The sequence below is a fragment of the Pantherophis guttatus genome, chromosome 1, assembly GCF_059756535.1.
Source record: "Pantherophis guttatus breed Tessera chromosome 1, ASM5975653v1, whole genome shotgun sequence".
Taxonomy (NCBI): domain Eukaryota; kingdom Metazoa; phylum Chordata; class Lepidosauria; order Squamata; family Colubridae; genus Pantherophis; species Pantherophis guttatus.
Window position 1 is genome coordinate 298,134,316 of NC_142063.1, and position 13,711 is coordinate 298,148,026.

Consider the following 13,711-nt stretch of genomic DNA (forward strand, 5'->3'; position numbering starts at 1 on the left):
GAGGGAAGGAAGGAAGGAAGGAAGGAAGGAAGGAAGGAAGGAAGGAAGGAAGGAAGGAAGGAAGGAAGGAAGGGTATTATATTGTTTAGTGGTAGCTTCTAAAATAAGTTCATCATGGAGCCATTATGGTTGTAAGGCCATGATAGTCATAAAGTGATTCTCCCATGTGATCTGCCTGATTTTATGACCTTTTTTCAGTGGTTGTTAAGCAATAGCAACAGCACCTATATATCACTCCATGGATATGGAGCACTCTCTGGGTGGTTTACAACACCGGCATATTGCCCCCAACAATCTGGGTTCTCGTTTTACCAACCTCACAGGGATAGAAGACTGAGTCAACCTTGAGCCAGGCAGGATCGAACTGCTGGCAGCCAGCAGAGTCAGCCTGCAATACTGCAGTCTAACCACTGTGCCAACACAGTTACTAAATGCTGAATCACCATGGCCATTAAGCAAATCCATTGGTCACTATGGCATTTTTTCTAAAAACCAAAATAGCTCGTAAATTGTGGTCGCATAACTGCAGGGTGCTGCAAACAGCCATAGATGTGGGTGAGTTTCCAGTTGCCAAAAATTCAGGCTGGCAAAGGGGGGGGGGGAATAGCCACTGGAACTTCAAAACTGGATCATAAGTACTTCTTCAGTCCATCATAATTTCAAATAATCACCAAGTGACTAGTTAGGGACTACCTGTATGCCACAACAGGGAACTACATATTTTTTCAGCCCAAAATCAGGTTTTGAAATGTTTGCAGTCAGAGGCAGTTAAGTACGCTTGTTGTGGATTCTTTGCAAATACCTGTGTTACCAGGCTACCCGAATAGTTCAATCTTACCTGTTTATAATATAACTTAGGAATTTCCTTTATTTTCAACTTTTTCTTCTGCCTTTGCATCACAAACCTAAAGGCAGAGATTACCTTGCTTCTGATATTTGTAAGTTTGGGGGATGGTTTAGCAAAGAATAGAGCAAAAATGCTTTGGGGAAAAAAAACATTAAATGAAGCTTTGTGCTTCTAGTAAGAAAAGCTTGTTCAGATTTTCCTGTGACTGATATTTAGAAAAATGTGCATGTTAATTGCAATCACACAATTAATGTCTTATGAAGTGACAAGATACTGTGTGTTTTAAAGAACTACAAGATACAGATAGGAAGACACCATTTCTACTTACAGTACATGGGCTAATTAATACAAGTAGTCCTTGTCTTACAACAGTTGATTTAGTGACCGTTCAACGTTACTAGGGCATGAAAAAAAAATGACTTATGACCATTTTTCACACTTACAACCATTGCAGCATGCCCATGGTCACGTGATTTACATTCAGATGCTTGACCACTCGTTCATATTTATGACGATTGCAGTGTCCTGGGATCATGTGATCACCTTTTGTGACCTTCTGACAAGCAAAGTCCACAGGGAAACCAGATTCACTTAACAATCATGTTAATAATTTAACAACTGCAGTGATTCACTTAACAAATGTCGAAAGAAAAGTCGTAAAATAGGGCAAAACTCACTTAACAAACTCCTCACTTAACAACATAAATTCTGGGCTCAATTGTGGTGGTAAGTCAAGGACTACCTGTAAAAGGACGTTAAGGATAAAGTTCTGGGCACAATCTTGTTTTATCTTGTATGTTCAGACTTATTTCTTCATAATTTTCAAATAGTAAATAATAATAGTAGTGGTATCTTTGTTACGCACTTATAAGGAGACTGAATACAAAATAATAAAATACAACATCAAAAATTAATACAGTAACCTACTACAAACCAGTGGTGGGTTGCCCCGGGTTCAGCCCGGTTCTTTTGAACCGGTAGTAAAACCGGCTGGAGGCTCTGCCCACCCACCCAGATGTCGTCATAGACGATCTGTGCATGTGTTGTGAACTGGTAGTAAAAGTAAGTAGTTTAGTTTTATTTAGTTTAGTTTATATTTGATTTGTATACCGCCCTACTCCCGAAGGACTCAGGGCGGTGAACAGCCAACAATAAAATACATAAATACACAAAATTTAAAAACCCGATAAAATCAAATTAAACTTTTTGGCCCAGACAAATTAAAATACCCCAATAATTTAAAAACAGATTAAAATTTACATATTTAAAAAGGGAAGAGATCAGGCCAAGCCCGCTTGATGGAATAAAAAGGTCTTCACAGCACGGCAGAAGGAGCGCAGATCCGGGATCCTCCGTATCTCCGGGGGGAGCTCATTCCAGATGGTAGGTGCCCCCACAGAGAAGGCTCTCCCCCTAGGGGCCGCCAGTCGACACTGTTTGGCTGACGGCACCCGGAGGAGTCCCTCTCTATGAGAGCGTACTGGCCGGTGGGAGGCTATTGGTGGTAGTAGGCGGTCCCGTAAATAACCAGGCCCTAAGCCATGGAGCGCTTTAAAGGTGGTAACCAAAACCTTGAAGCGCACCCGGAAGACCACCGGGAGCCAGTGCAGCTCGCGCAGGAGAGGTGTTACATGGGAGTGCCATGTCGCTCCCATTACCACCCGCGCGGCCGCACTCTGCGCCAGTTGGAGCCTCCGGGTGCTCCTCAAGGGGAGCCCCATGTAGAGAGCATTACAATAGTCCAGGCGGGAGGTGACGAGGGCATGAGTGACCGTGCGTAACGAGTCCCGATCCAGAAAGGGACGCAACTGGCGAATCAGGCGGACCTGATAAAAAATCCTCCCGGTCACGGCCGTCAAGTGCTCTTCTAAAGACAGCCGTGAATCCAGGAGGACGCCCAAGTTGCGAGCCCTCTCCGTGGGGGCCAATGATTCACCCCCAATAGTCAGTGATGGCGTCAACTGGCTATATCGGGACGTCGGAAACCACAGCCACTCGGTCTTGGATGGGTTGAGCCTGAGCCTGTTCCTCCCCATCCAGATCCGTACGGCACCCAGGCACCGGGACATCACTTCAAGGGCATCATTGGGGTGATCCGGGGTGGAGATGTACAGCTGGGTGTCATCAGCGGACTGATGGTACTCCACCCGAAACCACGGATGATCTCGCCCAGCGGCTTCACATAAATGTTGAACAGGAGAGGTGAGAGGACCGACCCTTGCGGCACCCCACATATGAGAGGCCTCAGGGTCAACCTCTGTCCCCCTGTCAACACGGACTGCGACCGGTCAGAGAGAAAGGAGGAGAACCACCGCAACACAGTGCCTCCCACCCCTAACTCTTCCAACCGGTGCAGCATGATACCATGGTCGATGGTATCAAAAGCCGCTGAGAGATCTAACAGGACCAGGACAGAGGAGCACCCCCTGTCCCGAGCCCTCCAGAGATCATCAACCAACGCGACCAATGCCGTTTCCATGCTGTACCCGGGCCTGAAGCCTGACTGGAACAGATCCAGATACGTCGTTTCATCCAGGTGCTGGGGAAGCTGTTGCGCAACCACACTCTCAACAACCTTTGCCACAAAACGAAGGTTGGAGACCGGACGATAATTTACCAACATTGCCGGGTCCAGGGAAGGCTTCTTGAGGAGAGGCCTCACCACCGCCTCTTTCAAGGCGGCAGGAAAGACACCCTCACCCAGCGAAGCATTTATAATCCCCTGGAACCAGCCTCGTGTCACCTCCCGAGAAGCCAGCACTAACCAGGAGGGACACGGGTCCAATAAACAAGTGGTCGCGTTCAGTCTACCCAGAATCCTGTCCACGTCCTCAGGGGTCACAGGATCAAACTCATCCCAGATAACATTCTCAAGACCTGCCCCAGTCCCTCCCCCTGAGACTATCCAGTCGGAGTCCAGATCTTCCCGAATCTGAGCAATTTTGTCATACAGATATTGGACAAAATCCTCGGCTCTACCCTCCAAGGGGTCCTCCCGCGCTTCCTGGTGGAGCAGGGAGCGGGTCACCCTAAACAGGGCGGCCGGGCGATTATCTGATGATGCAATAAGAGCAGCAAAATAGCTACATTTCGCTGCTTTTATCGCCACTAGGTAATTCCTAATATGAGCTCTTACCAGTGTCCGGTCAGATTCAGAAAGACTGGCCCTCCAACTACTCTCTAGGCGTCTTTTCCGGCGCTTCAACTCCCTCAGCTCCTCAGTGAACCAAGGAGCTAAATGAGATCGGCGCCGGGTCAGAGGCCGCAAAGGCACGACCCGATCCAGAGCTCCAGCGGCCGCCCTATCCCAGGCGGCCACTAGGTCTCCAGTCGAGGCGTGTGCCAGAGCCTCAGGGAATGGCCCAAGCTCCATCTGGAACCTATCCGGTTCCATCAGGCGCCTGGGGCGGAACCATCTTACCGGCTCCGCCTCCCTGCGGCGGGGTGTAGCGGTTCGAAGGTCGAGACGAAGGAGAGAGTGATCAGACCATGACAAGGGCTCGGTGACTATATCCCCTATCTCGAGATCACTCAACCACTGTCCAGAGACAAAAACCAGATCCAGCGTGTTTCCCCCCGTGTGGGTAGGGCCATGAATTAACTGGGTCAGGTCCATGGCTGTCATGGAAGCCATGAACTCCCGAGCCACCTCAGATGCCTCACCAACGGACGGCAAGTTGAAATCCCCCATGACCATAAGCCTAGGGGTCTCAACCGCCACCGTGGCGATGACACTGAGTAGCTCGGGCTACAAACCTGTTTAAATTTAAAATCTAAAGTACAGAGTTTCACTAGGCTGGATAGCCGTGACACTGAAAACAGTTATTACAACCTGTATCTGAATAACAAAGTATTTCTATAGGATAAAAGTGAAATTGAAGCATCCTGCTTAGATAAAACCACTCTGAAACCTCAAGAGGATAGTGAAATTTCTTAGCTGAGGCTCAATGCATTTCTTTCTGTTATAAACAGACAAGGTGGAATTAGACTCACTGTTGGGTTAAATTATCTTAAGATATATCTGCATGCTATCTCTACCTATTGTACACCCAGCATGGATTCTTTCTGTTGCAGGTCTGCTGACAGGTTTGTGTCCCTTTGCAAACTATGCTGTAACCCTAATGGCTTGCACTTTGGCAGGCTGTACGGAGAGCTCACATGCCTTGAACATCTCCACTCCACAAGAAGGTAAAGTAATTTCAAAGGTCTTGACTTCCACATTTCAGTCATGAATAATAAAATAGGAAAGGAGCTAAATGCTGCAAAGCCATTTGCTGGAAAACCCCAACCTAATTTGATGACAAAGTGCATTGCCAGACCATAATTGCTCCATTTTTTGGGGGGGTGCTAAAATGAATCAAACTCCATACCCTTTAATGACATGCATCTTTAATAGCTGTAATGCAGATTAATGGGCTTTTTAATTGCTGTTACATTGTTCATGCAAGAGCCTTGTCATTAATATGAAGCATCTGAAAGATTAATGAAAGCTTCCTCATTTTACTATGGCTCAGAAGTAAATCTAGAGACAGTCTGACTAAAAAGAATTGATTGTATGGCACAGTATGAAATTGAGAATCAAACGGTTGATTTCCATGGTCTCTTTTAACTGCTAAACACCAGCACAGGCAACAATTATTTCAGCCTGATGGAAGCTCAAAATGCCAATTGGGCCATTTATTAATCTGTTGTACTTGAAACTTAAAAGTTACAAGCTTAAATTATAGTTCTGAAGCTGGCATTAACCACAAGAGCTACAAGAAAGAGAAAAAGCTTTGTCTTTAGCCTATCTCAATAACGTCTACATATTGATTAATGTGAAGTTCTAAAAAGAATTGCAGGACATTTAAATTAAGCATAAAAGGATATGATGTAAACCAGTTTTTAAATTCATGCCAATCTAAATCCCGAGTTTTCCTCATGAAATAACCTTAATTTGGTTATTTCACTCAGAGTCACTTTGAGAGTGACATGGGCAGTACCTAAACTTGATTAATAAATAAATAAAATAAATATTGATTAAAAGTTTAGATAGAACAGAAGGATCTGTCTTTTAGAGAATGATGGTGTATCAGGATCACGTAAAATATTCATAAACCATGTGTCAATTTCCAAAGTTAATTTTGTCTTCATATTCAATTTATTATAGGTTCAGCTACCACACAATTCAGTCTGAATGTCTAAATGACTGTCTAATAACTGGGACAATACTGAATAAATATAAATGTTCAAAAAAAGTAAAACACATCTTTCCCTATAATCTTTATCTCAGTTCAGGGATAAGGCAATAACTGCAGGACAGAATAGAAACCTCCACTTTCTTATCACACTCTAGTTGATAAAACAATCCCCCCAAATTTGTGGTTCACTGATAAATATTTCTTGGCTACAGACAAACCCAAACTCATGTGATTATATGGGAATAGGTGGTAGAGTCCTTTTCACAGAGGTATCGATTGCCCAGAGCAGATTTATGCATGGCTGTTTCATAAATTTTGTCATCCTCCTTTCATCTAAATGGGAATTAATTAGTTCAGATTTTAACTCCAGCTCAAATCAATAGGGAATCTTTAGCCCAAACAAGTGATCATGCTTACAAGCAAGAGGGAAAGATTAACTCAGGCAAAGATTAAAGTTCAAAAGATTTACAAGTTTATTTCATAAACATGGAGCATAAGGCATGCTATAAGTTTAGATAGGCATTTAGCTGAGCAATAGTAGCTCCGGATCTTGAATCAGGTAATTCTACTAACTTTTGTCTGACTGGAAAACTTTGAAAAGTCCAAGTTGCACTGGAGGCCAAATGATTCTCTTACCAAGCCCCCGTTCTATAATGCAATTGTCCCAATGTTCTTTCACACCCCCCATGGTCTGATTATCAATTTCACAAGCTATGAATCCAATAAATTCCTTTAATAAATATCCTTTTCACAATATATATCACTCTAAGTTCATAGACTTTATACAACAATAATACATAATTTGAAACAGTATATTCTGGAAAAATATGGAACCAAACAGTTGATATACTTAGCTGGTAATTAATCATTTAACTGATTGGGAACCAATATCTCTGAAATAAGTATTTCTTGCATTTTCATTTAGCTAAATGTGAGATTTTCAGTATTTGGAAATACGATGCATCATGTGGAACTAAATAGGTGTAAATATCTAAGTTGGAGCTTGAGACAGATGATCTTCACACATTTCTAGTTTAACATGAATGGAGGAGAGAGCTATTTGTAAAAAGTTTTGATTTTATCAACATCTTTGTGATTTCTTCTCAGATGTCATTCAAGTTCTTCTACTTCAAAACGTACCCTTAAATTATCTGTTCAGATAAGTCCTGTTTTATATTCCTAAATTCAGTTAGCATTTCAAAAAATATTTTAAATGCCCTCTGAGATACATCAATAAATTGATAACCTAATGCTTTGCTATCATTTGTCAATATGAATGAGAGTATTTGTGGATCACTGTGAAAAAAACTAATATATAAATATGTAAATATAGTCAAACTTCATTATATTTGGAGTCAGTTTTTCTAAAATAAATATTTCCTTTCAAATGATTGATATATTCAAACCAGGCATTCTATAAGTGATTGAGCAAATGTATTTATGCAAACATTGTTATGTACATAATGATTTTTTTTCTTCAAAAAAACAAAATCCAATAAAACCATGGACAAAGTAAGTTTTATGCCTACAAAGTGTTGGACACAAGTCAATATAAGCAGTTTCTATTTGGCAATGCTTATATTGCATGCATAGGAAAAATATCATAGGTTTGACAAGAATCATATATTTCGGCTGTCATTTCCCCATTTATCATTTAGCAAGTGCATTGCTAACCAATATTGGCCGATGCTATACAGAAAACTTGAGAATGATCAAATTGTCTTCTCAAATTCACCAAGTTGACCCATACTGGAAGAATGCAAAAGATATCACCAAGTTTAGTGAATGCAGCTTTGACTTTTGGGAGATTGTCTTCTTTCTATAGCATGTGTATGCATTTCATTATAACTGCACACTGTATTATTTCTTACACAGTGCTTTGTACCCTGGTCAAATTAGAAAAACAGAATTCATTCTAAAGTGCAGTTTAAATAGATGTGAAGAGCCAGTTTGGTTTAATTGTTATGGTAGCAAACTAGAAACCAGGAGACGAGGACTTCTAATCCTACTTTAGACACAAAGCTAGCCAGGTGACTTCAGGCCAGTCACTCTTTCTCAGCCCATGGAAAGAAACAATAGTATACCACTTTTGAAAATGTTGCCAAGAGCACTGCAGGAAGTAGTCAAAGCAATAACCAGACACTGACACTGAATCAAAAATATCCCCCCCCCAAAAAAGGGTTGAACCCCTAAAATAAGTGGTTCTAAATCATACAACTCATTTGATCATTAAGCTATTATTTGTTTGTTTGTTTGTTTGTTTGTTTTTACAGCTCCACAAAATGTCCAGCCACCCACAACTGTTTCATTCCCCACATCTTTATGGTTGAGTTGGGCTCCTCCAAAAGCACCAAATGGCATAATCACACAGTATATTTTATATATGGATGCTCAACAAATTTATACTGGAAATGAAACCAAGCTTATGGTCAAAGGTGAGTTATAACCACCTGATATTACCATATAGACTTTCACTTAGATTTGCCTGATTATCCCTTTGGAATTAAACTTCAGATGAGTCAAGTATGGCACATATTAAGCCACTGTTTTCCCATATTAATTAAGTAAAAAGTAAAGGATTTGCTTTTCTAAGGTTAAAAAGCAATTCTCATCTAGCAATCCTTTTTTCCCATTTGATCAGTAAATGATTTATACAGACTAATTTAAATATGGCTATATTAATGTGAGAAATTAAGAAATAAAAATATTATATTTCTCTTTTAGCAGTCATTGAGTGATAAGTATACATGTGTTAGCAAGACTATAAGTGTTCCCTATCACATATAGTCAAGAGGAAACTCAGCAATCAAAAAACTTTAAGAGCCTCCCTCCTCCCGTAAGTAGTGTAGTAAAGTAATGGCAGAAAATGAAAATAACAACCAGAGAATTTAGAACTAATTGTCCTAGAAAAGGTCATAGCTAACTATGAAGAACCTTGGAAATGAGTACTCCATTCTCCATCATTTTATTGCATCTTTTGTGAAGGCCTTTTTTACAATTTCATTATATGTCCAAATAAGATGATTATTTAAATTGTCAGGGCATGCAGCGGCCATCTAGGGAGTCATCTATGGGGAAAAAGGAGGCAAAAGACACGTGCACCATGCCATCACTCAAATAGCAGAATTTATGTACTTCCATCAAGACCATGAGACAACCGATGCACATAATTGTGTCATTTGTGCAATGTCACTGTATATATTAACTTCTTGGTAGCAGTATTAAAGCAAATACACAGAGTATTCATGACAACGTCACCAAAGACAGGGTCCAGAGATTTTTTAAAAAAATGCATTTAGATATTACAAACTCAACTTGAATTAATGAGTTCATTACTGGTTTAGGCAGATAATGCTTCTGAAATTCATTAATATTGCAGCTCAATACTCACTTCACACATGAGCCCGACTGAATTCAATCAGCTTTATTTCAGAGTAGATGTACATAGGGTTGGCTACCTAGAGTGATTCTGATGTTATTGGTTGGATGGATATATACTTTTCTGTGAAATTGTGGGGTATATGATGTGTCAGCCTCATAAAAAAGAGCACCCAGCAGTGCAGCTTCCTAGTCACATATAAGACTGGTAGCTAAGGTACTTATACTGTATGTTCTACAACTAACCAATAAATCTCAATTTTCTAACATGAGATGTTACCTAGGGAGGTAATGAAATAGCTGCCAAATGAAAAACCAAGTTCAAAGAACCCCTACAATCCAACAAAGAGCAATATATACATACATGGCAAATGGAGGCCACCAAATCTTTCCTCTATGGTTTCCAGTAGTTATCATATTCTAATCCTGTTCCTTTAAAAACAGCCTTATTACTAGTTCGTATTTCTGTTCTGCTGTAAAATAATCCACTTTCTCACAACAGTTTTCTTTTCCAAATTAAGATCTACTCAAAACATATTTTACTTGTGTGTTTCTTTAAAATACTTTTAGTATAAATGCTTCAGTCAGCTGACTTTAACTAGCTTACAGCAACAATATATAATATATTATAAGAATTAACAAATTATCAAAAATATCAAATAATAAATACAATCAACATAAGCTACAAAAACATCATAAAATGATGTTAGAACGATCAAATCATAGTGAAATTCACAATGTTGTAACTCATTGGAGTGTTTAAGCACTCCAGTATCTTATCAATTTCCCTGAAACCAAAAATACAGCTTATATAATCATTTGCTCTGTGTTTTGCCCACTAGAAACCTTACAGTTTGAAGAACCTTACTATTAATGTTACATCAGTCTGGTATATATCATATATGTCATTAACTATGCATGCATGGACTGCAGTTCAAAAACTTACACTACGGCATGCATTTTGACTTTTTTTTTTTTAACATTAGAGGCATTGCATGCAATACCATGTAGCTATACAATTGAATATATGCCCAAATATGTAGCCTGTGTTGTTAATGCTAGTAAAATTCATAAAATATACAGTTTTAAGACTGTCTTCTTTAAAGTTATTTTAAAGTGCTTAAGGATTCGACCAAAGAGCAAAATTACAGACTAATCATTAATGAATCCAGAAAGATTTCAAAGGTTGAGTAATCCATGCCATCATACATTCTGGACGCTAATATACTGTTGACTTTCTTGTTCCAACATGCTCTTGTTTCCTCACTCTTTTCTGATAAGGAGAAAAATGAGGCAGAACATTTTAAGCAGTAGGAGTCATGAAAAATCATGGATACATGCCTGTTGTACTTGCGAGTGATGTATGGTGGTTGTAGGATTCTTAATGTCGCTCAGACCTTGACAGTGTAACTGTAATATTTCCAAAATACCGAATCAGAGAAAATCCTCAGATTATTACTGAGTAATCCAGTTTCACAAAAACTCTTATTTTCTGGTTGCAGTAAGGTTGCAGTTTTATTCCTGTTTATCCTGTGACACAGCAGTTCTTTTGAGTTAAAAGATGACCTGGAATAATCAAAACTCCTTTTGGAATTGAGCCAATCTACTTGAGATAATTTTGCAAAGGTTTGTTTGTGACAGTTAATCAGAGGAACTATTATCACAACGCTATTCATACAGAAAAGAATAAATTTTTAAACTAAGCATTCTAAAAGTTTTAAGCAGTTAACAATAGGATCCTGTATATGTTTTTGTGTGTGATAAATATGCTTAAAGCCTCAGACTACAGCCTAATTGGATTATACTCCACATTTTAATCTCATGAAAATTCAGAAATTCCTCTAAAATCCTTGCAGAGCATTCAAAATTGAGTTAGCGATAGAGATTAAGCAGCCTGACTGGGATGAGGTGAGAGTTTGAATATTCTTTTGTCAAGTGACTAAATCCTGAATCACAAAGGAAATTAAACTTGCTTTGCATACATGGCAGACAGGCAAGGTTAAGTTGATCAGACCTTTGAAATCTTGGCAGTAGAATGCATTTTTATTACAAGAACCTAGGCAAACTAAATGATGGTATTAGCATGGCTGGCTTTACATTACAGGTGTCTTCAGCAGAATATTTCCACAATTATGGCTTCTAGCCAGGAGGTTACCTAGGGGTAGCAACTGATTCAGTTTTTAATTTTCCTTGGTGCTGCTTTGGATCACCAATTCAGCCACATGGACCAAGGCAAGCATCTGCCTTGAATCTTGCCAAGGAGCTGTTTTCTTGGCAGCTGCTGGTATGTGTTAGATAGTGATGCTGGTGTCTGCTGTTGGCATCTGCTCACACAACTCCCCCCCCCCGCCCCTCCAACAACACAGAAAGTTGCCTCTAGCTTAATTTGGTTAGTTGCCCTGATTGGTATCCCACTTTATTTGATCGGTCCTAAACTGACCACAATTTAGTTTGTTGAACAAGATGCAGCTCATGTTCTACTCATGCAAGTCTTTATACATATAGCATTTCTGCATTTGTAGTTGATATGGAGCATTTTACAATACATTCAGTTAAAATATCTTGCCAGGCACATCCCATAAGCTACTAGTGTGGTGGGTCACTACTGACACTGAAAAATGAGTCCAGTTAGAGAACCCCCTGAAGGCTCTTGATGTATACTATAATAAATAGTGCACACTTTAAGTCAAACTTTTCCATTCTGTATTCAAAGGTAATGGATTTTCAGTAACCATAGTAACCTTGGTTTATTTCTAGATAAATACATGAGGTATATACATTTTGGTTTTATTTTTGAATATAAACTACCACATTATGTATTGCTAATAATATGAGAAATAGGATATCGGGTCACATAATGACAGTTTAAACTAGTATGCATTTTTCTTCTGGAAAAAATAAATATTTATCAAATGTATAGATGCAATTAATATTCCCCCCTCCAGGTTTTTCTATATTCTTGTACAATCATTTATCTTCTTCTTTGCAAGACCCCCATCAATCTTTTCTGTGTGCGCGTGTTCAGGTGCCTTCTGCCCCATGTCTTCTACAAATATGGAAACAAAGCTGGTTGTAATTTTGTATTTAAAATAATAACAATGCCTATAGTCAGAGTTGTATTTTCCTGGTCAGATCCTATCCAATTTGCCATATTTAAATCTCTGTACCTGATGATGTAGCGCAAGGCAGGAATAGGTTTTGTTGGTGGGTTGTCCATTCTGCTGTCTACCAATCTTCTTGCCTAAATTTCAGATGTAGTGCTGAAAACCACAAGGTATTTAGTTCTGGCATTTTTGTTGCTGTCCTGGATACAACTCATCATTCCATGGATCTTCTTCAATACATTTCTTGTTCAGACTTATCAGTCAATGAGTTTTGGGCTTAAGGGGAAGTAGGAAGAGATATTATTGAATCCATGATCATACTAAAACTTGGATTGTTTGTTGTATTCCATCTCTGCAGGGCTGTCACTCTTCCCAGAAGATAGATGGAGCTAAAAGTTTCTTGAAGGCTCTGGGAAATGTTTTTGCAGTTTTGGCTGGCAACCCTGCTAAAGTTAACCAGTTAGTTAATTGCTAGATTTGGAGATTATTAGAGATATTGATGCCAATTCATTTTGCAAAATGCCACTGACTAACCATATATAACCCTAACTATATTCAGACCAACAGTCAAGTGAGCAATACACCAATCAAGAAACTGTCCACAAGCCAATAGTAAACAGCCCATTCCCACCAACACTGACAGGGCACAAAACACTAGAATATAAACTGAAAGCAAACCACACTCCTTACTAGCACTGAGGCTACCTGGTTTGGCTAATGAAACATCTGCAAGAAAAGAACAAAGCTCAGAGAGCAACAAAGACTTCCTTTATCATAAATAAGATTGTCAGGTTATGCTCTTTTTTTTAAAGCTATAAAGCACAGCAATTCACTTTCAGCAGGATGAGGTTCTTGTTTTCACTTGAGTTGCTGTTTTATTTCTACTTACCATATTTTTCGGACTATAAGATGCACCAGTGTATAAAACGGACCAAGATTTTGAAGAGATAAGCAAGAAAAAAAAGTTTTTGCCCTCCCTGGTCCCCAGGAGCATTCTGCAGGCCTCCCAAACCCTCTCCGTGCCCTGTTTTTGTGAAAAACAGGGCCATTTTTCACAAAAATGAGACACGCGGGGTGGGGCTTTGGGAGGCCAAAAATATCAGCACTACAATATCAGCACACGTGTGGCAAAAGATAACTTTAGGAAAGATATCAGCTAAGAAATGTTCTGCAATTACTAAGGAATGGAAGAAACTAATTTT

The 13,711-nt window shown here is 39.6% G+C and overlaps 1 protein-coding gene across 1 annotated transcript in view; it reads left to right on the forward strand.

Annotated features, from left to right (window-relative positions):
- The window catches only part of USH2A (usherin), a 458,447-nt gene that overhangs the window by 177,115 nt on the left and 267,621 nt on the right, over positions 1 to 13,711 (forward strand). The window contains exons 30-31 of the mRNA XM_087891378.1: positions 4,922 to 5,035; positions 8,301 to 8,462. Coding sequence (XP_087747504.1) covers positions 4,922 to 5,035; positions 8,301 to 8,462 — 276 coding nt within the window. The remainder of the gene's footprint in view (positions 1 to 4,921; positions 5,036 to 8,300; positions 8,463 to 13,711) is intronic.